Source organism: Falco biarmicus, chromosome 7 (assembly GCF_023638135.1).
Source record: "Falco biarmicus isolate bFalBia1 chromosome 7, bFalBia1.pri, whole genome shotgun sequence".
In the NCBI taxonomy this organism is placed as follows: Eukaryota; Metazoa; Chordata; class Aves; order Falconiformes; family Falconidae; genus Falco; species Falco biarmicus.
Window position 1 is genome coordinate 51,302,376 of NC_079294.1, and position 26,967 is coordinate 51,329,342.

General features: G+C 40.6%; 1 protein-coding gene across 4 annotated transcripts in view; it reads right to left on the bottom strand.

The window, feature by feature from the left end:
* The window catches only part of TLN2 (talin 2), a 203,834-nt gene that overhangs the window by 73,845 nt on the left and 103,022 nt on the right, over nucleotides 1–26,967 (bottom strand). For all 4 annotated transcript variants that reach the window (XM_056345115.1, XM_056345117.1, XM_056345114.1 and 1 more), the window contains 16 exons: nucleotides 25,985–26,089; nucleotides 24,051–24,206; nucleotides 23,013–23,114; nucleotides 20,318–20,394; nucleotides 18,488–18,668; nucleotides 16,585–16,698; nucleotides 15,818–15,926; nucleotides 14,910–15,118; nucleotides 13,522–13,620; nucleotides 11,049–11,216; nucleotides 9,456–9,750; nucleotides 7,112–7,278; nucleotides 5,851–5,979; nucleotides 4,210–4,323; nucleotides 2,025–2,138; nucleotides 578–712 (listed from right to left, as the gene is read on the bottom strand). In XM_056345115.1, the coding sequence (XP_056201090.1) occupies nucleotides 578–712; nucleotides 2,025–2,138; nucleotides 4,210–4,323; nucleotides 5,851–5,979; nucleotides 7,112–7,278; nucleotides 9,456–9,750; nucleotides 11,049–11,216; nucleotides 13,522–13,620; nucleotides 14,910–15,118; nucleotides 15,818–15,926; nucleotides 16,585–16,698; nucleotides 18,488–18,668; nucleotides 20,318–20,394; nucleotides 23,013–23,114; nucleotides 24,051–24,206; nucleotides 25,985–26,089 (2,274 nt within the window). The remainder of the gene's footprint in view (nucleotides 1–577; nucleotides 713–2,024; nucleotides 2,139–4,209; nucleotides 4,324–5,850; nucleotides 5,980–7,111; nucleotides 7,279–9,455; nucleotides 9,751–11,048; nucleotides 11,217–13,521; nucleotides 13,621–14,909; nucleotides 15,119–15,817; nucleotides 15,927–16,584; nucleotides 16,699–18,487; nucleotides 18,669–20,317; nucleotides 20,395–23,012; nucleotides 23,115–24,050; nucleotides 24,207–25,984; nucleotides 26,090–26,967) is intronic.

Genomic DNA, 26,967 nt, shown 5'->3' on the forward strand with positions numbered 1-26,967 from the left:
CTCAGGTGTAGCCAGCCTATATGCTACAATCCTGGGTTTGGGCCTCAGTGTACACACACACACAAAAAAAACCCCCAACAAACCCACGCACTTCCCACTGATCTTTTAAACCCATACATCATTTAGAAATCTGTGGTGAAACAGAGATAGCTTCTGCGTCCCTGAATTTTGGAGATGAGCTCTAGTTCACAGTCACAACGCTGCTCACAGAGTGCTGTCCCAGTTTGGCAGGTGCACGGCAGAGCACTCCGCTTTCCCCACTCTACTCCAGGTGTTACAGCAGCTCAGATCTTTCATCTGCTGCTCAGCAAACACCCTGCTCCCGTCTTTCTTGTAGGGAAAGGGTAGCACAAGCTTTTCAGTTTTCTCATCACTTCTCCCTCCCGTTTCTATCACGACACAGAAGCCACCTGGGAGTCTAAGCAAACTGTGCACAAAAAGCAACACTGAGAAGCGAACAGTGCCGGAGCACGAGCCATTCCCTGGGGGAGACGCAGTGGGTCAAGCAGGACAAGCCTGTGACCACGATCCCAGCCATCTGGCTTTAGCTGGTTAACGCATTAAAGCATTTACCCACCTTCTGGGAGGCAGTTCGTAGCTCAGCTAAGCTGGTAGCAAGGTTCTTCGCACACTGACTCAGCTGCATTGCTGCTGCTTGATCAGCCACAGTGGGGACTGCAGCTTTAGCAGATGCCACCATTTTACTTCCAGGCTGTTCAAAGAAGAGCAATGAACACAATTGGTTTACCAGCTTATTTTCTTTAAAGGCGACTTAGGATTCAATAAACAAAATGCTTCCTCCATTCACACACTCACGAGGTTTCTAGGTTTTCTATAATGACCATTTAATGCACTACCCTGCTCCTTAACCATGCACCTTCTAGATCCCAGCCTTTCATTTGTGTGCTGCACCCCCTCGTAATTCCACATTACAGTGTCCTCTGCAGCAGGACTCGTTTGAGCGTTACCGGTACAACGACTACCTCACTGGTACCAATATCTGTCCGAGGCCTTCGTGTACATGCAGACTACTTTAAAGAATTTAAATGTGTAGTTTCGCCATTCAGCACCCATGTGGTATGAGCAGGTCCAGGTGGCACAGATGGCAAATTTGTCTCAATGTTTCTAAATATTAAACTCTTCCAAAATTCCATAAATTGAGAACCATAATTCAAGAAATTACTCTTTGCAGGCTTTGCTGCTAACACAAATAAAATAATTTGCTGATTCTCACCATCACTGTGGTACACATACACAGCCCCAGGGGAGATGGATCATTCTAATGACCCCAAAGGGAATCATGCAGCAAAATACTCAGAGCAGAGGCATGGCTTGTGATACCTCTGCCTACATGGGACCATACAGAACCTGCTAACAGCAACCACATTACAGCAGGACTAACTGGTGCCAAGTAATAAGTCATTACATGAAGAATTGGTTTCTTCTATTTGTTTCTTTAATGTCCACAATAAACCCAATAGTTTTGTTACCAATGGTCAGTATTTTATCAATATTTTTTTTTAAGATGTTTTGGAAGAAGCACACAGTCAAATGTTGTGTTTTGTTCAAAATTGCAATCAAGATCCATTACGTATGCAGGCTAGTATCTACTTGCGAAGAATTCTGGAGCTTGCTGCTGTAACATTAACTTTACCTTCACTAAGAAAGGTTCTCACACATTCAGACCTCTGCTTAGAAAGATGCTGAATTCTCTCCATCTGGTTCTTTAAACTCTTTCCCAGAGGGCAAGTGCTACCGCAATGAATGCCTCTTCTCCATACACTGGAGTTTTCTTGTTACTTTTATCCTCAGTTTTGGCAGTTTTCACTCACCACAGATTCAGCATACTTCAGCCATCTGATCTGAGGAACTAAATTATCCTTAGCTATGATTCACAGTCAGTAATAGACTTCTTTACATGGTTCTTAACAGTTTACTGCTTCTTTATAACGCATGAAAACATACAGCACTAAAAAATGCTTTTTGCTCTGACGGAATCTACTACAATGATTGATTCACTTCACCTGAAGAAAGTTCTGGCTGGAATTTATTAGAGCAAGCTGGGCACTGAGGTCCTCTGCCTGAGCTTGACTTCCTCTCACACCCTGCACCAACTGAGGAATGTGGTCTGCAACATTCTGCAATAGACAAAGGGAAAAGCTTTTAGTAGATAAATAAAACCTCAAAACCCTCTGACACTAAAGCAAGCCCTCTCCCTACCCCCCTTAAAGAACTTATAGTACTCACAGGTACAGTACGCTTGTGCCTTCACAGAATTTGTTTAGGATTCTATGGAACTGAATTAATACACAATAGGATTTTTCAGAGATGTTCTACTTAAGAAATCTTTATTCAAGCTACTCATTAAAGACCCTACAACCTAAGATTTTTCTGCAGGATTATGTACACAAAGTATTTTGAATTACTTCCTCTGCATGTTCAAATGCCAGTAGTGGAGGTGACAGATTTTTTAAGATTATGTCTTGCTTTCAGAAAAAGCTTTACACACAAGCACCTCAGCCTACTTCTCCTTGACTTCTAACAATACAAACTTTATAGTATGGCTTGAGCATTCTGAAGTGTGTATTGCTATAACTTTACTCCTGGACTGCCCAGATTCATGCTCCTTGTCCATCCATTTCATAATAACACTCACTTCAGCAGTGCAATACTCTTTTTTTTTCTCCTTTCCTCCCCAAAAAAGTTAGAAAAAAAGTATCAGATCTTCTCTGCTACCTAATAAATCATCATCAAGATCAAATTAGAATGAACTGTAAACAATACAGTGAATCAGCTTGCCTTTTTTTTTTTAATTCATACTGAAATAGCAGCTGCCTACAACACAATTTTGAGATGTACAGCTACCCTATTTAATTCCAACATTACTTAGGATTACCACCATGCCGAGAAGTAATTGCTGAATGTTAATGTGGCTTTTAACGATGCCTTCTTTAATGGTTTTCTTCTCCTTCCCTATATAACTGCTCTTCCATCCAGAAGAAAACCCTTTTGCATTCTATTGTCTTATTCAATTTTTTGCTTAAATGCAATTTCTTTAAAAACCCTCAAGCAACATTAGTCAGAGCTAGAAATTAAGCTGCCAAATGTAGCTTAAACACAAAAGAGAATAGCTTCTCACCAAACTCTAGTTTGGAACTATAAAAACGTGCTTGACTTCAGGCATACCTTGAAATCTGTGGTCTTGGCAGCCTTAACTTCAAGCTAGAAATCACGTTAACCCCATAGTAAGATCTATAACTTATTTTTTACAGTGATATTTAAGGTCCCAGTTGCCTGTAGGCTGAACATCAGAATAGCAGGATCGGTGCTGTTAGTTATATAACCGATTATATAACCTATATGTTAAAGAAGGATTTCACTCTGTTACAGTACAAAGTATTACCGCTACTCCACCCTTAGTTGTGAAAAATTCAAAGGTTACCTTCACTCCACAGCAGCCCCACTTCACTGCATGTACCATTGGATAGCCTGCTGTGATGCTCACACTGCTACTCACCTGCTGCAAAGCGCGCTCATGTGCTGAACGTGGGGCCAGGGCTTCTCGCCAGTGAACAAATCTCTGAGCAACCGGAGCCCTCTGCACAGTGCTTCTAGCACAGCTCTGCATGCACAGGGTGGCTGACTGCTCTGTCAAAACTTTTACTCATAGCACTTGCTTCAGATGAAGTGTTTGTTACTCAACAGGTACATGCTGAGATATACAAGCCTGTTGGTCCTTTCTAGTAAGGTGTTTGCAGGGGTATTTGTAACAGCCAAGAACTACAGAGTAGCTCAGCTTTTCCAAGCTCTCCATACAGTAACACATGCAAACCATGGATAATACAATAAATGAGGGTTCTCCAGAATCATGGAATTGTATCATAGAATCATAGATGGTTTGGGTGGGAAGGGACCTTAAATATCATCTAGTCCCAACCCCCTGCCATGGGCAGGGACACCTTCCACTAGCCCAGGTTGCCTAAAGCTCCATCCAACCTGGCCTCAAACACTTCCAGGGATGGGGATGGGGCATACAGAATCCATAGAGATGAATGTGTATGGTGTGGTTTTTGGTTTGGGGATTTTTATTTTACTAAAAACACTCCTTTCGAGGTTGCAACACTATTATTACAGAAGGTGATATTTAGTTCCCCACAAAGCAGAGTTCAAGAGTTTTTTGTCAGTGGCTTTGGGTTGCGATGTGTTTACCTTACAGCTCTGCACAAGTTGCTGGTGTGCTGCTGTGTTCTTATTTGAGACCGCTGCATTCTGAGAAGCTGCAATAGTCTGAGTGGCAGCAGCTGCAGCTTGTTTAGCCGCAATCTTTGAGGAAAAAGGAACAGAGTTAAATCAGTGGTTACAAGTCCGAGTAATTCAGAGGATGAAATACATAATACAGGTAACTTTGACAGATTAAATCATTACAACCCTTGATTAATTTGATTTACCTTAAGGAAACTCAGGATTGCTTTTCTCTCAAGGTGAAAATGAGCTGAATACTGGTCTCACCTCTAATTCGCCAATAAAGAAAAGGGTGGAATGAGAAGGATTCTAAGATCTTACTCCTTCACAGCTTATGTTGCAGCATTACCAAAAGAAGTCAATTACAGACAGCAGAAATGGTCTAATCAATTAGCTCCTTACAAAAAAGGCCAGAGCAAACAGGCCAAGTACACACACTGCTACATTAACACCTCTGACTGCCGACTCAAGGGAGCCAGCTTCTACTGATTTTGCTGAGATTGCTCTATGGCGAAAGCAAAGATACTAAAGTGATACAGAGGTACAAAATACTGGTATTACTAAGTCTAAAAGCACCCCGTGGGAAGACCTTTTCCAAATATCTGGGAGTGTTATTATCAACTGGCCCACTAAATACAGGCAAGCATGAAGTTCATTCTCATCGTTACACATTTCACTCCTTTGTGAGGCAGTATACATTGTAACAGTAAACCAAATAAAATGCCCTTTCTATAAAGCTTTCTTGCATGCAGTTCAGAAATTGAGACGTCAGCTTTTATTTCCTGAAATACTCCTGATTTTTGGTACTAGCCAGATACAGCAATGTAAATGCGCTTCTGGAACATGGTTACCTACTTAGGTCTCCTTGTTGTATTTAGGTCTCCTTGTTTGTCTAATCTCATTGAATTTAAATCAGATTAATGTAAAACCACAGCTGGAAACTAGGAATTACAAAAGGCTTTTTTTTTTTAATCTGTCTTTTCTACATTTCAGCTGAGAATAGGAAGATCAAACCTTGCCTACAAGACAAGCTTCAGAGAGGTTTTAGCTGCAGTGCACAGTAAATTGCCTTTCTCTCTCTAGGCTGTACTATGAGATAAAACGTATCTTTCCACTTCTGTTTCTGCTTCTTTGATTCTCTGAATAACTTACTGGTTTAATTGGATATGTTGCAATTCAACATTTCTTTGTATGGAAATTTACATGAAACTCTGGCAGATATACTAGTAAAACCATCAAATGATATTGTGTGTAAATGACAGATCATACAGATAAATTAAAACAGTAATGAAGTAGTTTCAGCTCAGCTGTTTGAAACCTCAGCTGTTCTAATTCTATGACTAAGTCACCATCAAATGCCTTCTGAGTCAAATTCTTACACCACTTCACTGCCTCAGTAACACAAGTGCTCACTTGTCTGAGAACTATGGTATGGTATGCTAGCATCCCTAATTCCAAGCCTTGTGTTCTGGAACTGAGCTTACAGTGCTATCATTCTGTGCCTAGCACTCTTCCTGAAATATGCACTTCTACTTGCTTGAAATTATCTACAGGTACTAATTATCAAAACAGAATAAACCAAAATTTCAACAACATCTAGTTTACAACCTCTAATCTGTTGACAATTTTCTTCTTGATGGCATTCTGTGCAGCAGCATTTGTAGCAACCCGCAGTCCCTCTGCTGCTTCTCTCAGACGCTGCTGTTGATCCTCATTTTCAGGATTGGCTGCAGCTCCCTGCACAAAATTTCAGAGCAAAAACCATGAGCCTCAGTAAAAGTGCCTGGAGAAAAGGTAGATAAATATCGAGGTTTTAGTTCTAGACAGTGTCTGCTAAATCAGCCTTTATTTTCCTCATATTATCTTAACCAAAGTTAGAACATTAAAATGTTACAAGAATTTGAAGTGGAAAATTTATAGCTAGTACAAGGTTGTTCCCATATACGTTAGGTACTTTGAGGAAGGGAGCTGAACTTTTGCTTCATATACTGCTTGAGGCGCTTGGAAAAAAGCCTTGTACACTACTTCCACTATGATCTCTACTAACGTACTTTGATGAACGTAGGTTTTGAAAAAAACAACCCCAAACAACAACAGGTTTTAAATCTCTCGATTCAATACACCTTTCAATAAAACTGCAGTCCAACCCTTGAGATTTAACACAGTAGGTTTCCTTCATCTGAAGTCTGAGAAAGTACTGGAAGGTCAAGGACATGCCCCGTAGCCAGGCAAATGGGCCTTTTAGAGCCCTAGCAGAATGGCTGGCCCTGATCTGTAAAAACCATTTAAGTGCAGGATCTGGGAAACAATTCAACGAACATATTCCTCCCCAGTGTATTTAAATAGGTTTCTATCACAGAAGGGGAAGAAAATGTTAAATATACGCCCCTCTCGTGAGAACAGGGTGGGATGGCAGGGCACAAAAAAAGTAGGATGCCCCAGGTGGAGGGAACCGTCCCTAAGACAAACACAGGCAGAGCTGCTCTGTTAACAGCTCTTGTAAGTGATATTCATAAGAGACAGCCATGGGTTTGCTGTTCCACTTCTTTTGGTAGGACTGGTACAAGACTTCCCATTACCACGGTTACAGCTGGTGGGAGCTGCCCTAGATGCTTGAGTCACGACCTCCCTGCACACAGGGCAGCAAAGCAGTGCAATAAGGGTTTCTAACACCCACCCCCCACCCCCAACTAATTAATTGTTTTTTCTGAACATACCTAGCATAAGTCATTCAATGTCCAACATTTACAGGATAAGAAAAACCACCCCTACTATCAGCCAGATCCTATCCATCCTATCCCACATCCCGTCCCTTCCTGGCGTCTAACCATACAGTTCTACGCTGACGGTTAGCTCATTTTCCTGGTACCTTTGCAGCTTCAACCATGCGGGCTGTGGAATCTGCCAGGAGCTTTGCAGCAGCCAGAAGCTTCTTAGAGTTGTCCATGTCGATTTCCGCTTCAGCATCTGACCTCATCGCGTTGACAAGATCAGAAGTGGCCTGAGCCAGCACCCTGGCCTGCCGCACCATTTCACCTATGGCATACAATTCTATTTTTACTTAATTTCTCTCTGCATTTCAGTTGCAGTTTCAAAAATCATCTCAACAAGATGAAAATAAAGTTACATTTGCTGAAGTATTCTTTTGACTTGAAAATGATACACAAAGAGTTCATAGCTTAGACACTTCATAAATAAAACCTCAGAGCGCAACACGAAAGAAACTGCTGCAGTGGAGATTAAGAACAAAATGTAATGTTTGCATTCTAGATAGCAAGACAAAACCCAAAAATCAATACTTTAAGGTAATTTTGAATATATAGTTCAAGGAAACTCCTGGCCCAGTGAGGACTAATAATTTTGCTTTCAAATTACAGCCAAGATTTCACTCCTTAAATAAAAATTACCCATCTTTCACCTATTTTTCTTTTAGGGAATCACCTTCTGCCCAACATAAAGGTAAGAACTCTGTCAGAAGGGACTCAGCACCAGGTGGGTGGGTCTGGACAAACCCAAGGTGTACATTTAAGATACTGGAGTCGTGTTCCAGTCATGGTGAAGCAAAGAGATGGAACAACAACGCTTCTGAAGTGGATACCTACGCCTTCTAGAGCGAATTCATTTGGTCACTAACACATACACTTGACCTCCTTCATAGCAGACGTGAACCCATAAAGCCTTTCACTTTCTGTAGGTTATCAAGTAAGTTGTGTCCGGGTCTAAGGCCTCATTTTTTTCAAATGCTCTTAAGAAATCATGGGAAAGAAAACCAAAGCAGCATTTTTCTCACGTGTTCTCAAGGTTACTTGTGGGCTTCAGAATTAAATGCCTTCTTACCAGGCTCCTCTGGTCAGGCATAGGCAAAAAAATTTAAGTCTTCTTGCTTTCATCAACTATGTCCCAACATGCATTTTGGCAATTAAAATTTTTACCAAGATTGGCTAACTCAGCTCCCAGTCCAAATACTCCACTTGAAAAAAATCCCTTTGAGTGCCCTTTCTTATAGTACTAAGCCAGTAAATCAAACAAAGTATAACCTGCTTGGGCAACAATACAGCAGTCACAAGCCAGAGTCTCTCTCCCGTTAAAATTGTGACCGCAGGAGTGCAATGATAAACTGGAAACACAGACTGGAATTTGAATGCCTTCTACTAAAAATGAAGTATTGCACAACAAGATATTTGACTGTGAGTAGAAAATAAATGCTCTACGAGATCATCTCTTTCACCGCATTCTTCTGTGCAGAAGCTGAATCATAAGCGACAGCTAAACATAAAACTTGACATGGTTTCCTGTGCACATCTACAGTCATTACATTCCTTAGGATAGCTACAGAGCATTAGAAAACTTTTTCCACAGCTTTCAATTCAAAGATTAAGGGTGGTTTGGCAAACATTCCTGTGCATGTTTTAAAAATTTTAAATGTAATAACTTGGATGACTCTACAACAAAAGATCAGTTTGATCACATCGACTGTAACGTGAATACAACCGTGACTGAAATATTTCCGTTCCTGGCCTTGCAGTTAAATAACATGAAAGAAAAGCCCAACCCTAACCCTAAGGAAAACCATGCTACTCACTATTTAAAAAATCAGCTTTTAAAAACTGATCCCATTTTAAACTTTCTATGAATTGCCTCAATTTCAAGTTGATACTGCCTCTTCTCACTGTTGCTACTTCATAACATTTGTAACTATTGAAATTTCACCATTCTAAGTAATTTACTGGTTCTTCACTAAAAATTCAGAGTGGATCAGTTAGATGTTAGGCATCTCAAGTTTTAGTTGATTCTAGAAGCTGTACAGTTTAGAAACATCATAGGGAAAAGCAGATGTTAGTTCCAAAGCCTACAACAAAATCTACACGTAATTAAATCAGTCACTGGGAATTATTCACCCAGGTACCTGTCTTCGTATTTGGAGATGAGAAATTGCTACACAATTCTGTGAAGCGAAGCAGTGGTAGAAACCAAGACAAAACTTCACAGTGATCCGTTAGCACGACACTGACTGTTTTCACAGAATATTGATTCTATCTGGCACATCACTACGTGCATTTTGCTGATTGCATGTTATCTGCTGAATGACTACCCATCAACGACAGCACTAGCCTAGAAGCAGAGTACGCTTCAGAGAAGGTTTTTCACTTGCATTATTTGAAACATGCACATCTCTGAGTCGTGAAAAGCTACCGCCTGTTAGAGAAACTCACCAGCATCTCCCATCGAACTGAAAATACTCTCTGTGACACACATGATGGTATCTGTAGCCTGGTCATAGCGTCCAATGGGCTCTCCCCTGCTTGCGAACTGGCGGACGTGCTGCAAGAGGTCATTCAGGGCTTGGCTGACGATGCTGGCAGCCGCACTGACCTGCTTCAGTAACTCGGTGTCGTCTGTGGCAGCCTGGCAGGCCCTCACACAGTTTTCCACTGAACGGTCTACCAGTTTCCCTGCCTCAATCAGCTGCTCCTGGCACACTGGAGAGCTGATGGTGGGACTCACAACCTGCATGGGAGGGGACACAAAGCATTCAGAAAAGGCTTGTCTGCAAATTTCCTAACTCCTAACAAGTGAAACACCCACTACATTAGTTTTTAATCTTTAATTTACCTGTTTTCCCTAGACAGAAAACCCTGAAATAGAATATTTAAATAGGTAGCTTCAGAAATCTAGATTAGGAATCTGGGCTCTGCATATCATTAGTATAATCTCAATTTAGATTCTGAGAATGGATGCCTCCACCTTGTTCATGCTTCTTCAGCAGCATGTTCAGTAAACTGAGAAAACACAAGACAGTGGCTCTGCAGGGCAGGCACGGGCCAAACTCCTCCAGAGTAACTACATCCACTGGCAGACTCTTGTAGACTGGAATTCCAAATAAAATGAAATCTTAATTGGAATTGGTCTTGTAAACCCATCTTATATCAGCCTTTTGTTTGTGGTTGGGGGTTTTTTTTGGGTTTGTTTGTTTGTTTTTAATAAAACTTGTGCTTGGCACAAGCCAAACAACATTCTACTTCTGAAGCCACAAGACAAGTAATAAACTGTGTAACCTACATAGTCGAAACAACCCTCCCCCATTTTGTTCAGGCATATCCAGACAGCTTTTAGCAATGGGAATACTGTGCGTGTCCTGTGAGGAAAACAGGATGGATACCACTTATGCCTTATGTCTTATGCCACACTGAAGGAATTCACAGGCAATAAGAACATCAACTCCAAACAGTGAAAATTCATATATATGAATTACAAAAAGCCCTCGCAGCCAGAGAAATGAAGTAGAAAATATTGAAAATTGCATATCTAATATTGGCTATTAATTTTAAAACAAACCTTCCTGACATTTCACAAGAGTTGAAAACCCATTTCCCTGCAAAAGACTACACTGCAGACTTCAAAGCAGCATCTAAGTAGGAAATATGAACTGTTTAATTTTTTAATTGATTATTTTTTTCATCGATTTTTAAGATAAAAAGTGTTCCAGAGGCTGTAGTGTTCCCCAGGCAAGCTGTGCTTCTTGAACTAATATTTTTTACGTTTTTATTTTATCAATATTAGTAACTCATCAGATGGGCTTTGTTATTTGTGAACATTCCCTGGGGATTACAGCAACACCTCACATCTTCTGGGCTCCTGACTGCTACTGTTAGGGGTGACTATTTATTAATCAAAAAAATTGCTACTGCATAAATCTAAAGCTATGACATTAACACGGTATGTTGCCTGTTACTGTTGGAAATACACAGAAGCCTACGCTCCAAACAACACCTTGCAGCCTCATGAACACCGCTAGCCTCACTCACCTTAGCACAAGCCACAAGCTGGGAAGTAGAGAGCGCGCACTGCGTAGCAGCAGCAATGACCCTGTTCTGCAGCACTGTATCCTCGGCGACCTGGGCTACGTTCTTGGCCTTCAGCACTAACATGGCAGCAGCGTTTGCAACAGCTTTGGCCAGGCTCATCAGAACATCCTGGTAAGGTAAAGGGAAAATTCAGTCTTATGAACAAAAAAATATATACTTTCTTTACATTAAGACCAAGCCTCCTGAAGGTAAGAAGTTCTCATGTATCAGAACTTGAACATTCTGTTACGTGTAAAGCAGCAAACATGGCTATTACTCAGAAAACTCAAGTTTTCTGTTCTCTCTTAACTACATTATCAAGTTATTGGACTGAACGAGTATGGACTGTTAAATGTGGAATTGGCTCAGAGTCTGTAAGAACAAATCTATGTCCCCAATTGCAATGTGCTTATCTTCACTTCCTGAGAATATACTGTTAGTACAAAAACATCTGGAGTTCACCATGAAACATGTGGTAAGTATCTGCAATAAGGACGACAACCTCAAGGAGCAAACTGCTGAGAACAAACAGTACTTGAGCTGATACTAAATTCAAGTACTTAATTGTGCTTAACAGTAACCACAATTGCCGTTCCATTTCTGAAAATGCCATTTACAACCACAATATTTCCTTGTCCATGCTGTAAATGTAGCCCTATAAATTACCGCTCCTAAGTATAACTCAAAACAGGTCTTAATTCCAGAATAATTCTCCCTCGTACAAAAATAATTTAATTAACTGAAACTGCGAAATTAAAACACACTCATGTTTTAATTCCTGCAATGAATAAGTTCAGGCAATTTCTTCCTATTTCCCTATTAAAATGCTACATTCCATATGCTTCACTTTTTTAGTGGGATGGAGTCCTCCTGATGCCTGTACTGTTAAAATGATGTGGCTTTCCTGTAATAAGATACTACAGATACACATGCATAATCTTAACTTCACAGCAGAAAAAACTTTGGATTTAAAAAATAAAGAACACTCATTTTCATTTTGGTTTTGGGATATGAAGGCATGATAAACCATCCCTCTCCTTACCCACCTTCTCCAGCACTCCACAGCAATTATGAGAATGTTTAGGTTCTTTCTCTCACTTAAGAAAGAAAGAGCTCAACTAGAACACAAATGAAAACTCTGATGAAACTTGCAGACAGATTTACTAGTGGATTAAATGTTTTAAATGGCCTGTAAGTCATATTAGTAGACATCCTGCATACAGTGCGCTCCAGAGGTCTAACTGTTACTGTAAACTACTTCCCCTTGGTTCTGTTTCAAAATTGTTCTTGGCATTGAGTGAAAAAATCCAGACATGTTTTTAACAGAGCATTTAAGAACAATGGTTTTAAACTGCTAATAGCTAACACTGTCATTAAGTTATACGGGCATTATGATTTGATAATTGGCAATACTAATAAACTTACAGAAATTATGTTTTTAATGCAAGTTTTCTTCTACTCGGTTTTTACCAAAGAGTTTGCATGCATACACACAGACACAGCAAACACTTACATGAAAACTGCTGTATTTAATGAGAAGAAATACTCGTTATTTATTAATAAATGTTCATTCATTCTTCATAAATACACGGCATAATAAGTCATTAGCTTGCAAAAATAGTGAAACACAAGGAAGGGCAAGGACTGAAGTTGTCTGTATGCATGTTTCAAGTTTTAATACACTGCTTCCCACAAAATCTCTACGGCATTCAGAATGACCGATTAAGACTGCACACATGTCCCCCCGGAAAACAGTGACACAGTGTACTTAGTAAAGATAGTCAGAGTTTTGAAAGTAAGTTTGCTGTTCCTTGTTTTCTGTGTCTGACTTAGCACTGTGCTATATAACTTGCCCTCTGTTGCAACTGAAGGAAATGGGAAATTCAAGCATATCAAGTGTGACACAATGCCAAGAATTTGAGAGATCAGCAGATCATAGGGTATCTCAAATTAGCAGATCTCTGCACTTCCATGCTAAATTTTCCATCTGTAAAATGGAATGATAGTTCCGCATCCTACAGGAAAGCTATAGAAGATACTATCCATGCAATGCTGAGGTACTGAAAGCCACCATAAAAGAAGTCAGTGATGAACGTAGTAGTGAAAGTAAAAAGCAGAGCAGAATTTGAAAAGCAAGAGCCTGACCAGTATGCAAATAGCGTGAGCCACGCATTTTAAACGCTGGGAGGAGCACAGTGCAAACAGCTCCATTAGCAAGAAAGCATCTGTGTGATGCACAGAATGTAGTTTCCTATGAAATCAGCACTCTGTGTTTGTATATTTAAAAACCATTTTATAACGGATTAACTTCAATTAGCATTGAGAAACATCAAAACTAGCGTTTCCTAACCACACTTTGGGAAGCCTGGTTTTATGCAGTGGCCTCATTAGAAAGCTGCACAGTTCTGACAGTGACAAGCAATCCCCTCATTACCTGGAACCTTTCATCTGTTTCATTCTCTCCAATTTGTCTCAGCAGCTCCCCGCTTGCTTGCCCAATGCTTCCAGCTGCAGTCAAAACTGTCTGTCGAGGCTGGAAAAATATAATGGTGAAATACATGAATTCAAAGAAAATGAGCTTTACTTGAATTTTAGATTTCCTCAACGAACTGCTGCATTAGTGTGCAATCAATATGGCTAAAAAAATACTACATAACAGAAATGCTCTGGAAAAATCTTTACTTTTCCACACGTTCAACTGCACAACCATATTTCAGGGGTTTCATCTGAAGTGCTCCCAGAGAACATGTAAAGAATTTTGAACAGGCTGAATAAACATTGTTGTAATAACTCCAAGGATAATTAAGGGTGGATAGTCAATATGCCAACTGATCTGAAAAAGTCCAGAGGTGGCCATGAAGATGGTCAGAGAGCTGGAGACCCCTCCTTGTGGGGACCGGCTGAGAGAGTTGGGGTGGTTCAGCCCGGAGAGGAGAAGGCTCCGGGGAGACATTACAGTGGCCTTTCAGTACTTAAAGGGGGCTTCCAAGAAAGATGGGGACGGGCTTTTTAGAAGGGCCTGCAGCGACAGGACAAGGGGGAATGGTTTTAAACTCAGAGAGGGCAGATTTAGATCAGATATGAGGAAGAAATTGTTCCCCGTGAGGGCGGCGAGGCGCTGGCCCAGGCTGCCCAGAGCAGCTGTGGGTGCCCCATCCCTGGCAGTGCCCAAGGCCAGGCTGGATGGGGCTGGGGGCAGCCTGGGCTGGGGGGGTGTGGGGTGTGGGGGTGTGTGGAATGTCCCTGCCCAGGGCGGGGGTTGGGACTAAATGGTCTTTAAGGCCCCTTCCCACCCAAACCATTCTAGGATTCTCTGATCAGGAAATTTCATGTTCTTCAAAACATAAATACCTGAGGAGTTCTAAGGCAAACTGCCTGCAGACTCCGACTCACAGCAAACTGATCACGGTAAGTCTGTCTCGGTCAGTACTACTACTCTCGTTTTTTGAAAACCACAACAGAGGGATTACCTTCTTATTTTATGTGTCGAAGTAGACAAAGATAGTAAAGAGAAAAAAATCATGAACTAAATTGAGTCATAGTACTGTTTGAAATTTGTTTGTAAAAGACAATATGATACCCAGATAAATTAACTATTTATGACAGAAATCAATTAACTTCTGCATTTAACAGAACATTCTAATATCAAGATGCAAGACAAAGGCATAAACACACTGACAGATGAAGGTACAAGCAATAGCACTGCTTGCACAAGGGGCATTACATGGCACTGAGTAGGCGAGGCTTAGAAGCTAACATGTCTCAAAAACGCCAAAGCCGTGCACTTCAAGGAGGGAACCTGAGAAGTTTCCATCTACTCACCTCTCCTGATGTAGGTTGCACAGCCTTCAGCAAGTCTGAGACAGCACTGGCCAATGTTCGAGCAGCTTTCAAGAGGTCTTCTCCACTTCCAACTTCATCATCCATGAGAGCAGCAAGCAGTTTCACACCTTTAGACATCTCGGTGAGGTTGGAAGAGATGGTTGTAATTGCACATCCCACCGCAGTGTAATCAGTGTCAACTGGGTCCCCTGTAGAGCAAATGTATTTCCATGATCTTTAGTGGTTAAAAGGGAAAAACAGGCAACTACCACAAGCCACACTCTGGAGTGTGGAGACAAAAGAGACATTTCAAGATAGCCAAGCAATGCCTACTAAGTAATTTTATTGTCACTTTAAAAAAATCAGACTGCTATAATTTTTCCAATTTCTACATTTCTTCTTCTACAAGAATTTGTCTTCTAACAGAATTTCTCTTCATTCAATGCAATTTGCTGAGAAGTCCACAGTATCAACTACCTTCCAACACCGAAAAAACCCATGATAATACAGTATTGACCCCTTTAAGCCACTCACAGCTCTTTCAACTTGTAATTTGCTGAAGAAAAAAAAACTACTGTCAATAAACACATAATATTTTTCTAACAGCTGTCAGATCAAGAACACTTTTTTTGTTGTAACCTTGCAAATACTCTCTACTTTGTCAAATAAGCAAACTACATTTTATCTTCATCAATGGCCACACCTTTAGTGTAAGAGATAAATCAAAGACAAAAAAATTGTGTTGGGAGGGACAGAAGGCTTGTTCCGCGTGTCAATGCGCTTTTAGCTATATGGGTTCTTTGAAGAAAATGTGTCTCCAGCTGCTTCATACTCTGTCCCTGCATTACTTGAATTAGACTGATAACTAACTTGGAGACTACAAGGAAATCCTACCCTTTGAAATTTACCTGCTGTAAGGTTAACAACAGATGCAGTTCCTGCAGTGATAGCATCAACCTGAGAGTGTATTTCATGTTTTGATTCATCAACCTTGTTCTGAACCCATACTCTTGACGCCTGCAGAACAACAACAGAAACAAGACTCAGGGATTGCAGTGAGGTTCTGCAAGAGAAGATACTATGCAAATCTCTCATTCCTTCATGAACCTTTGAAAGTGAAAAGAGGACAACCACCAAACCTTAAAGTGAAATGTGACAGCAAGCATTTTCTTTTGGTGAATCATTTGCTACAGAATTGCTATCACATTTCAAAAGCTGTCTTCTTAAGGTAAAGGCCATAAACTGTGCATCCATGAAGGCTAAATGCTCCTGACTGACAGTCCTCCATAAGCAATAGTCTCCTGATCTGTCCTCCTACCCTAACCTGGATCAAGAACAACAGAATCATATTCTGTTCTTATTTTTCAAGTGTCTGGCAGGCAGTCACTCCTGCCATAAATATGGCCCATAGTTGGTGTTTAATTGTACATATGCACATGGAACAAACAGGATTCCGGACACTGCTGTGCAAGGAAGTCTGCTACATCTGACCTCAGAGGACTGACTAGAGTGAGGTGGAACACTCTACATCAATTCCTTAAAAAGAGCAGAAATCTTTTATCTCATTTTAAAAGCTTTAGCAATACCACTTTTGATCCAGGGACAATGACTAAACTGATCTGTAACTACCCCAAAGCGTTAAGGTCCATTTCTATGACAGGTTAAAAACACTCACCATGTCCTGCCCCAGAGGTGGTAGGTTATCAACTTCGCTGAGGTCAGCTTGTGCCTGCTGAACAGCATGCATACTGGTATTAATAGTCCCCATCAAGGCCTGCTGAGCTGAGGTCTGAAAGGGAAAACAAGGAGACGCCTCTGCGCTATGTCCCAAACGGCACTTCAAGCAGATGTGACATATGCACGGAAAGACAGTGAGTGACAACAATCCCACAAGCACAGCAGGGCACTGCAGATAGCTAGCTTTTCCCTGGTGCAATGGAGAAAGCAAAGCTCTCTAACGCTCCTCCCACAGTCTGGATTCCGCCTGTGCCATTTTATACCCCTCTGTACTTGCAGACATTTATAAAATGCTGAACTTTCCCCAGATGAAACAATGCCCAATGGACACACACAAACCCACCAAGCTGTCTTACCGACTTGCATTCTAGGAACACGAACAGGAAAACTGAATTTGCTTCTAGGGTATCATTACTGTTTTCCTGGAACAGCCTACCAACGTAATCAAGGATTATTCTAGAACTGAATTGCCATCAGCCTGCGAAGGGTCTCAGGCAGAGCAGGATGGCTATCTGTATCGGGTGTCTGTGGCGAGGCTGTGGCTGCAGGGGTGGCCCAGCTGGCTCCAGGGGTGGCCCAGCAGACCGGCTGTGGGACACAGCTGAGCCCAGCAGCTGAGCTGGGGGCACCTCTGGGAAAACATCCCTAGGAAAGGCTGCAGCACCACACAGCAGTGAGGGCAAAATAAGTTCAAGAAACAACCCTGCAAAGCCCCATGTCGGAGGAGGATGGGATGAGTTACTCCAGGCAGCGGAGCGGAGATGCTCCAGCAGCCCATGGGAGAGCCGACAGCGGTGCAGGTATTCCCCTGCAGCACAGAGAGCCCATGGGAGAGCAGGGTTCCGACAGAAACTGCAGCCTATGGAGGACCTATGCTGGAGCAGGCTCTCCTGGGAGGATGTGCAGCTCACAGAGGACCCACACCACAGGCGGTTTATCCTGAAGGACTGCAGTCCACAGCAAGGTCCCACCCTGGAGCTGGAGAAAAGCGTGAGGAAGGAGCAGCAGAAGAGGGCTGTTTTAAACTGACCACTTGGAAGCAGGAAGCACAGTAGTCAGAAATGAAGGAGTGAAGTTGAGTCTGAGTAAAAAAGGAGGTGGTGGGAAGGTACTTTAGTTTTTGTCTGTGTCTCACCACCCAACTCTATTTTCATTGACAATACATGAAACTAATTTTCCCCAAGTTGAGTCTGTTTTGCCCATGAAGGTAATTGGAGATCTCCCTGTCTTTATCTTGATCTATGCTGAGATAAAGATTTTTTAATCTTATTTTTTCCTCCTCCATCTTTTTGAGAAGCAGAAGTGAAAGAGCACCTGGATGGGCCTTTGGCAACCAGCCAAGGTCAATCCACTACACATACTACACTTCCAGTGGTATGTCATGATCTTAAGCGTTGGTTATATTCTCTACAACCTGTTCAGGGCTTTTGATATTCTTTTAATTTCAGTAAGAAAACTCAGCATCAGCTTTAAGCCTGCCAAGAAGTTCCAAATTGGTAGGCTAGTGATAAGCTGATGTAAGCCTTTTTCTTAAAACTGCTTACTTTTGCCAGTCTTTAAACCTTCTTTTCTAACCCTTGAATACTACTTTAACTACTTAGAGGTAAAGAGAAGGCTGGAAGAGCCAGCTTTAAAGAAAATGAGGAAATAAGTAAAAATGTGATAAGTATTTCAGGGATGCTCAAAACTGATGTTTAGTAGGACAGCCAGGAAGTCACACTCAGTATTTCTTCTTCCTGCTCTTAGCAATATGTGTAACAACCTGTTTGTGAGTCCCCGCAGCACAGACAAGTTTGAAATGCAAAAAACAGTTTCAAACACAACACAAGGAAGTTTCTCACAAGTGGAGGCATATGTCCTCTGTGCATCTGACCAATTGTGACTTGTTGCTGGGGGGAAGGCATGATGCCAATGTTGAAAGTCTCTGGACCGCTGGACCCAGAACGCATGACCGCTGGTAGTGCCACAGAGCCATGCTCCACCTTCCCTGTTCGGTTGAACTGCTGCTGCAAGATGGTAGATCTAAAACAAACAAGCAAATAATCAAAGAAACAAAACAACCCAAAACCCAAAAACCAACAGGAAAAATACAACACAGCGAGAATTAGCTCCAGCAAATCCAGTTCTGCCAGATGTTCTTCCTTTGGGACTTAAACTGCATTTAATGACATTTGGAGAAGCTGGAAGACTTAAATTTTTCTTTCTAACCATTTTCTAATGTATTAGAAAAGAAATAATTTGGGGCTTTTGGCAGATCAAATACTAATAACGCTAATGAGTAGGCACCAAGGAAAGAAGGCAATGTGCAGTTTTGGCATATATGGTACAATAGCTTTACCCCTTTAAGACGCATGACAGGCAGAACCAGAACAAGGTTTATGGCATAACAGCTGTGTTGTTTCAGTTGTATCATAGGCTGATCAATAGAAATAGAAGCATGATCTCTGGAGATGCCTTTTGCAAGTAATCCCTAGATTTGGGATAAAAACTAAGATTCTTTCCTCCCTCTTTATACACACACGCACACACAGTACTTGCTAATACTCTGGCAGCCTATTAGATAATGGGCTGGGAGGCAGGACGCTTTCAAGAATAATAATAAAGTTACTGCCATCCATGGTGTTGAACTGCTTTGCCAGATATACTGCTCATATTTAAATATGGTTCAAGATTTAACAGCTGGAAGCGTTGACAGAAATTCTGGCTTTAACAGCAACACTCTGCTGGGGAAAAAAGTAATTTCAATTGTGAAAAATCTTGTATTCATCTATTGCAAATTTTGGGCTTCTCTGCACAGCACTTAGCTAACAGTATATTCTGGAAGTGATTTGGGAAGTGCAATGTCAAAAGAAAGCACATCTGAAAATGTGTGATCTGTCAAAAGTTGAAATTTCACGTAAGGCCATATTAAATACCTAACAAGTCTATCTCCTATAAGCCATATGTTTAACAATAAATCAAATAGACTGTTCACATACACACTGCTGACTGCCATCCGCAGAGTTCCAAGAGGAGACTGGAGAGGCTCGTTACAGCTTATGGCGTCACAAGCCTATTTCTATTCCTTCACTGCAAGGAAAGATTTAATATTCCTTTTCGAGAGCATGGCCAGCTTTACAGTTCTGCTCCATCAGAACCACAGCCTGACATACCGGTACCGACACCTCACCTCTACCCATAGCACACCCCTGACCGTTTTGTCTCGAGTGGTTTGGTGAACTCTGTCCACAACACCACGTACTATTAAACTGACAGAAATCAAACTTACCAGACACCGTGGACCTAGCAGAAACAAGAAACTAAAACCTTGTAAATCCTAGGTGTTGCATGAAGATCAAAAATCTGATACAACGTGTTCAGCTCTGCATCGTTACTCCCCCCCCACATTTTACTGAATTACAGCCTTAGTTCCTTCGTTCAAGGACCAATTTACCACAAACTGGTACCACTGCTGGTTGCCTTAACAAACAATTTTGCAACACTGCTCTTCAGTCCTTCAATGAAGCTAGAAGCCTGCCAAATTCCTTAGGGATAGCACTTCCTTCTATTGAAAAACCCTGTAGAAAATAATTCTTTAACAGTAATAACTATACTATTTCATTTGAAAAAAGCTGCCACAGCTAAAAGTGTTACTTAAATAAAGAGCATTTCCTCCTGTTGTATACACTCACTTCTTAGGTGAAACAGATTCTTCCAACATGGTTGATTCCTCATCACCTTCAAGGCCAAATCTATCTTTACTTTGTTTCTGGAGCAGGGGAGGGAAGAAAAGAAAAAGTTAAACAATGTCTGTTGTTTTTGGCTTTCTCTCCATTATTTCCTTGCCATTTATCAGAAACCTAGTCAAATAATCTGCAGAGTCTTGTCTAGTGCTGAACACCATGCTTTCTGGCAGTGTGTGACAATATAATCTCCATCTCAGAAGAGGTGCCATTCAGCATCTAACAGACCAGGTTCTAAACCCTGGCAGATTAAGTGCATAAAGGAAAAAAAGCCTACTGGTGCCTTTTTGAGCAGAGGTATAAAGAAAGTGCTGAGATACTGTCTTTTCTCACAGAAAATAAAACCGTTTTGAGGACTGAGTGATATGGAACAACTGCAAATCCCAGCAGAAGTAGACATATACCATCCTCTTTCCCATTCTATTCTAACTCAGGAATATCAGACTGACTCAGATAACTAGAACTCAGCTACAAGTCATATTTAGCATCCTGAAACGTTACTACATGGTGCTATCTACCACTAGGAAATACACATCACAGTAAAGATGATTCACTTAATACTGTATCCAAGTTATTTTACCATAGTTACTTCAAAATTCTGGACAGTCTGCACATCTGACTTTTTGAGGCAGTTGTTTTATAGTGGTATAAGGGAGATAAATATACACAAGGGGATTAAGTCTAAACCACTCCAAACAACAGGAAACTACTGTAAGTCATAGAAGTAGAGCTTTGTAAAAACAGTCTGTTTCTGCTTGTGACCTGGTGTGAAGATACTGCCTGCTTCCACCTTGTCAAGTGATGTGTAGTCTGAATATATACATGTAAGTAGAGGAACATCCACTGTGACCTTGGGTACATTTAATGGGAGCTCCTCATGCACATCCATACAGCCTCCTCCTCATGCACATCCATACAGACTCCTCCCCCCCCCACCCCCCCCCCGCCACTTTCTCCAAAAAAGTTCTTACTATTATAGTTTATGTATGAAATGAAAGTGCCTATTTCTAGTTGAGATTGTGCCTTATTTCCATATTATTGTGAAGTAAAAGAAAAAAATCTGGATTAAAAAAAATTAAAAGTTACTCAGGTTCAGGGTTCCCTGTCAACTGATAAATGACCTACTACTAAAATTGCAGGACAAGAGGGTCTGGGGGTGTTGCACCAATAAAACTTAATCAGGAAAAAAAAAAGTGCCACCAATCCACCACACCAGAGCAAATGAGTTGGAACAGTCTAAAACACACCAAGAATTAACATTATGCAACTGAGAGTGATAAACCATACTCTGAGGCATGCATCACAGAAATAACTTGGGCTCAGTAACTGGAAACTACATGCTTCTCGTATGCATCATGAAGCATCAAGGGTGTTTATTACTTAACCTGATCCCAATTCATTCATTTTAAAACTGGCTGTGTCAGCAGATTGTAAAAAAGAACTCAAGAGGACTGGAAGGGAGTGGAAATATGCACATCTGTATTCTATCAAGACAGAAAGGCTTCTTTTGTTTGGCACTAAAGAGCAAAGCCACTTCTGAAACTTAAGAGCTAGAATCAAGTTTTAAACCATATATAGAAATCTAGAGTTTACTTAACATTTATTAATCTGAGACTGACAGCCTCAGAGAAAAAGGCATATACTGTGATGAATTCTGGCAATCCTCCTCAACCTCTGATTTCATAACACTTGATGTTACATCCTACACTGTTCACACGATCAAGGGCAATAAAATCTCCTGAGCTTCTTAGCTTTCTGTCATTTCTCTACTATTAAAATCTATTACAGCAGATAATGACGTAGTTTAGTTGAACCTTAATAAAGTAAAAATTTGTCAAGGAGTATCCAGTGCTATTTGAAACACCTCACTTTTCTATACAACATGCTTAGAGTAGGACTATTCAGCTCCATGTTTGTTAGCAAAACTGGTATTTTTTGCTGTTGCACTTGTTTAGTTGTGAATATTTTGAATGCTGAAGATGCGTATAAGCCTCTCCTCTCTCCTGCCAGGCACACTTCATAAGACCAAGTTTCAAGACAGTCTGGTCTCTTCACAAACAATTATTTTATCCCACTCTCTGCACAACTGAGAGGTAATACTTTGCTTTACTGATCACAATATTTTAATGCAATATAATGGAGTTTATTTTGTTTGTTTTCATTTGTTGGGGTTTTTTTTTAGTTTTGCCAAAACCTTTTTCTCAGCTTTGATGCTTTATATACGGAGCTGCTGAACAACTATTGTGTAGTCCTTAATGTAGTTTTAAATGCAGCTTCCAGGGGATCCTTCCTTCACACCTGATGCACTACTTCAGTCCATAGCTCGAAATCCATAGTTGAAGTTTTGGACTCTTCTCTGGATATACACTTATAGTCAGCACTTCACCTTCCAGACAGAAAAACAGGCTGTATTGAGCCTGACTCATACTACCACTATAGCTAAGAGCCTTGATACCTTCCAGAAGCACTCCTTAAATTAAACAAAGAGCTTATATTACTTAAAAGTAAAAATAAATAACATCAAAACGTAAGACACAACACTGACTTTACGAAAGAAAACTGCAGCTTGCACCCATTTGAGCTTTTGTATTGCTGTACAGTGATTCTTACTGCATTTTTACTATATGTCATCTCAGTACTATACCTTCTTTAGGATGATATCAATGTAACCTGCAATTAACTGAGAGATCTGTTCTCCTTCAGTGGTCTGTACTGAGTAATAGCTTTCCTGATATTCACCAAAATCCTAAAGGAAAAGAGGAAGAAATGAAAAAAAACTGTTTGAAAATGTAAAGTAAATGAAGAAACAGTAGGAAATATGAGTGAAAGAATTCAAATTTTAAATTGTTTGTATAGACATTTTATTATATCCAACAGTAAAAGGAACTGCTCCAAGATTCTAAACCAGTCTCTATGGGGGGTGGGGTGGGGGTGGGTGAGGGATGAGGGAGGAGAGAGGAAGGATGCTTTTTATTGCAGCTTATTCACCGATGTTTAATATATTGAAATTCCTGAGGACTAAGAGATACTTAGTTTGATTTTATCAGACTCAGTCACTGAAGGATGGAGAAAAGTCTTTAGAATTTTATTCTAAAGCATAATCACCCATGCAATTGGAAATCAGATGCACACGATTAAAGTGAATATAATTTTCTAGCCACTGCCTCTTGCTCCACCGCTTTAAACAACCTTTTCATATCCAAAATTCTCTTGCTGCAGCGCTCTCTTACGGACCAAATAATTAACAAAACATCACATTCATGAAAGTTCTTTAAATCCATAGTTATCAAGTATGTAATTGAACTATGTAGCTTTGTTTATGTTTCTATCTTGCAAGTCACAAAGTGGTTATGAATGGCAAGCACCATAAGGGTGTAAGCAGATGTGAATAATGATGCTTCCTGAACTGTTTTAGAGGTTAGGCACAGAACAGCTTTAAACAGTGTTTTTTGAAAAGATTTAAGAGTACTTTTGGGAAACCAGTCTGTCTAGAAACATCAAAATACAAACTGACCCCAGACACCAATATGGGCTAGTTTATTAGTTTCAGACTCAGTGGCTCTATATAATGCTAGAAAATTACAAATAGAGCAAGTTACATGAAAGAAACTGCCCTAAGTCCATCTTCCTTTCTCCTTGGCAGATAGAGCCCTCTCCTTCTGCATATAGTCAGAAAGATTACCAGAGTGAAGCTTTTAGGTGAGGCAGCCCAGCGTTTCACAGTTGTCAGTGGCCATTCCTGCAACACTTCCTTGGTCTTCTCATCCACACGCATCACTGAGTCTTTGGTGACACCCAGCAAACGAGGAACCAGCTTGTTTTTGCCTTTCATCTTTTCCTATAATGAGTGTGAAAGATTGTTTTCCATTCAAACAGCGCTTGCTATAGCAGGAAGGAAAAGCGTGAGGGAATATACTGACAAAGGGAAGCAACTGGTCCATAGAGAAGGACAATTTAAAGCTCAGGCTCCATTTGTTTGGTCACAGACCAATTCTGAAGCAATGCATTAACATTAAGAAGCTCTGGTCTTTACCATGCAGTTCAAAAGACACTCCCTTCTCCCTCCTCCAGGAAAATGGAGGATTTTAGAGACTGTGGTATCAACTCTTTGGAAGTTACTTAAAAACCCCCATGATGGCAGTCCTCCTAGACACAAGACTTCTCCTGTAAAACTGTATTAGAGAAGCTGAATTGGAAACTGGCATCAGGAGGACTCAGAAGTTAGGCTGCCCTCACCGTTTCTCTATAAAATTTCTGGAGAAGTTAAGGAAAGAAAGGCCCACTGGGGCTGACAAATAGGTATGATCAGCCATAATTTGTCCCATATTTTGGATTTGAAATCTTAGTTACTTTCAATCCCCAAGAACATCCTAGCCTATGCAAATATCACAAGGAAGGGGGCAGGGTCAATCTGCACGCTGCCAGCTGTCGTCTCCTTACTTACTGGGCATTCTGCCTCCTTAGCTTCCCAAGGTCGCAGAGCATAGGCCCAGGCTAACAATTTGGTACATAAAATCCATCATAAACCAGAAATTAATCCATATGTCCCATTCCCCTGAATCTATGTAGGCCAGAGGTTTTATGACATGGTTACTTGATTCAGTTACTGTTTGCATTAAGCTATGACAAAAAAAAGAAAGCAAGGCACTAATAAAAAATACAAAAAGATACTTTTACCTTTTACCATACAGGTCAGCCACATTGTGTTAAGAAATTCCCAGTGAATTAGCAGCTTGTTTTAAACATGCAGGCTTGTCAGTATTAATGTTTTAGTTATGAAAATTGCGCACCATAACTTCAGTAATGTTTCTAATACACAACTTAGCCCAACAGCTCTGTTGGAGAGTTGAGACTCCTTTCACCGTTAATGGTGCCTAACAAGAGATTTTCCCTTAAAGGAAGCAAGACAAGGTAATTCTTTCAAAGTGTACTGTATTAATAGAATTATCCTCTGCATATTTTTCATTCTATTTTCCCCTTCTATCCACTTCATTAGAATTTGTGGATGACCGAGTACTTCAGGAAAAGGCAACCTACTGATAATCAATACAAAGATTCTATAATGGTGGGAACCTAAAAATGAAAATGTTTCCCCAAATTTAGCACCCTTTCCATTCTATGTCAGTGCTTACTGAATACTCAGGCAGTAACGCTTCAGTCTAGTTTTCACAGTGGAATGTCAGTATCTTGGCACCAAACTGTGCCAACAACCTTAAGACCATGACTTGTTTTATTGTAAGGATTAAGAGAAATTAATCATACAGCTGATGAAGTTGCTTTTCAGATGCAATTTTTCAGCACGCAATCCACATCACCATTAGACTTCTAAACAGGAACCACTTAGGAGTTCTTTGTGAATGTTTTTGTGAAGACAGTACTTTGCCAGTAATCAAAAGAAAAAAGAAGACATGTCAATGTAAAGAAATTAAATCATGACAAACTCAACTTCCTTTCTGGAAGCAGTATGACAAGGATCTAAACTAAGATTATAATTCTGTCCCACATGGTAATTTACATGTTTTTCCAAATGCTGCTTTCAGACAGACCCACTCAGTGCGGAATCTGAGGTAAGATATAACCAACCCCACAATACGGTCACAGCAAGATCTACATTACCTTAACAAGAAAAAACGACACTCCGTAGGTCCGCAGAGAACGGGCTAGTTTCACATACTTCACTTTGGCTTCTATTTCAGTCATCTCACCACAGTTTTTGTGCTCCTGTAATGAGAGCTCAGCATCACTTAGGCAGAAACAATGCTTTCTGGTAACAAAAAAAAGGGTGTAAGTGTCTATCTGTTTAAGGATGCTTAGTTAATATTCATTACAATTATTAATATTTGAAAAAATACTGGCAAGAAATGTTAGCAAGACTGTATCCTGTAATTCCTCACATTGGAGAGCATACACAACCTGTGCAAATGGAAGACTCTTCTGACCATCATCCATTCTATCTGTGCCTCTGATCAAGCACATTTAAAGCACTTCTGAATCAGTTAAAGATTCTAGGTATTGCTGCTATTTGGCACCATTAAGTTTCATACAATTAACACCTCTTTACTCAGCTTTCAAAAATCATTTAAAAGTCCCAGCACCCATGTTTTTTTCCAGGAACAGACTATTTATTCCTGCTTTGTGCCCAAAACTTTTGATTCGTGAGAGCCTCAAGCCTTGTAATTGACCATTTGTCATCTCCTGTAGGTACTTCCAACTGGCTTTTTTTTGCCAGCTGCACCATTATCCACAATGTTTTCCATTACATGAAAAGAATTCTACAGGTGAGGAAGAAGCAATGATTTCTCTATGATTTTTTTCATTTTTTTTCCAGTTCTTTCTGAAATACTCATCTAGGCATGTCTCGTCACTCAATTTCTCTTTATTATTTAAAGAATTTACTCATTAGTAAACTTTATTACCTGTAACTAATGACAACTACCGATACTATGTATTTGGCATCTGCTCTCCTACCCCAGACCGTTCTGCTGAAAATCCTATGGAAATACTATTTGTGGGATTCCCTACCCCAGCGCATCTTCCCCTGACACTCCAACCGCTGGCTGCCACCCCTTTCATGCTGACTGATGGCAGCAGAGGGAGCA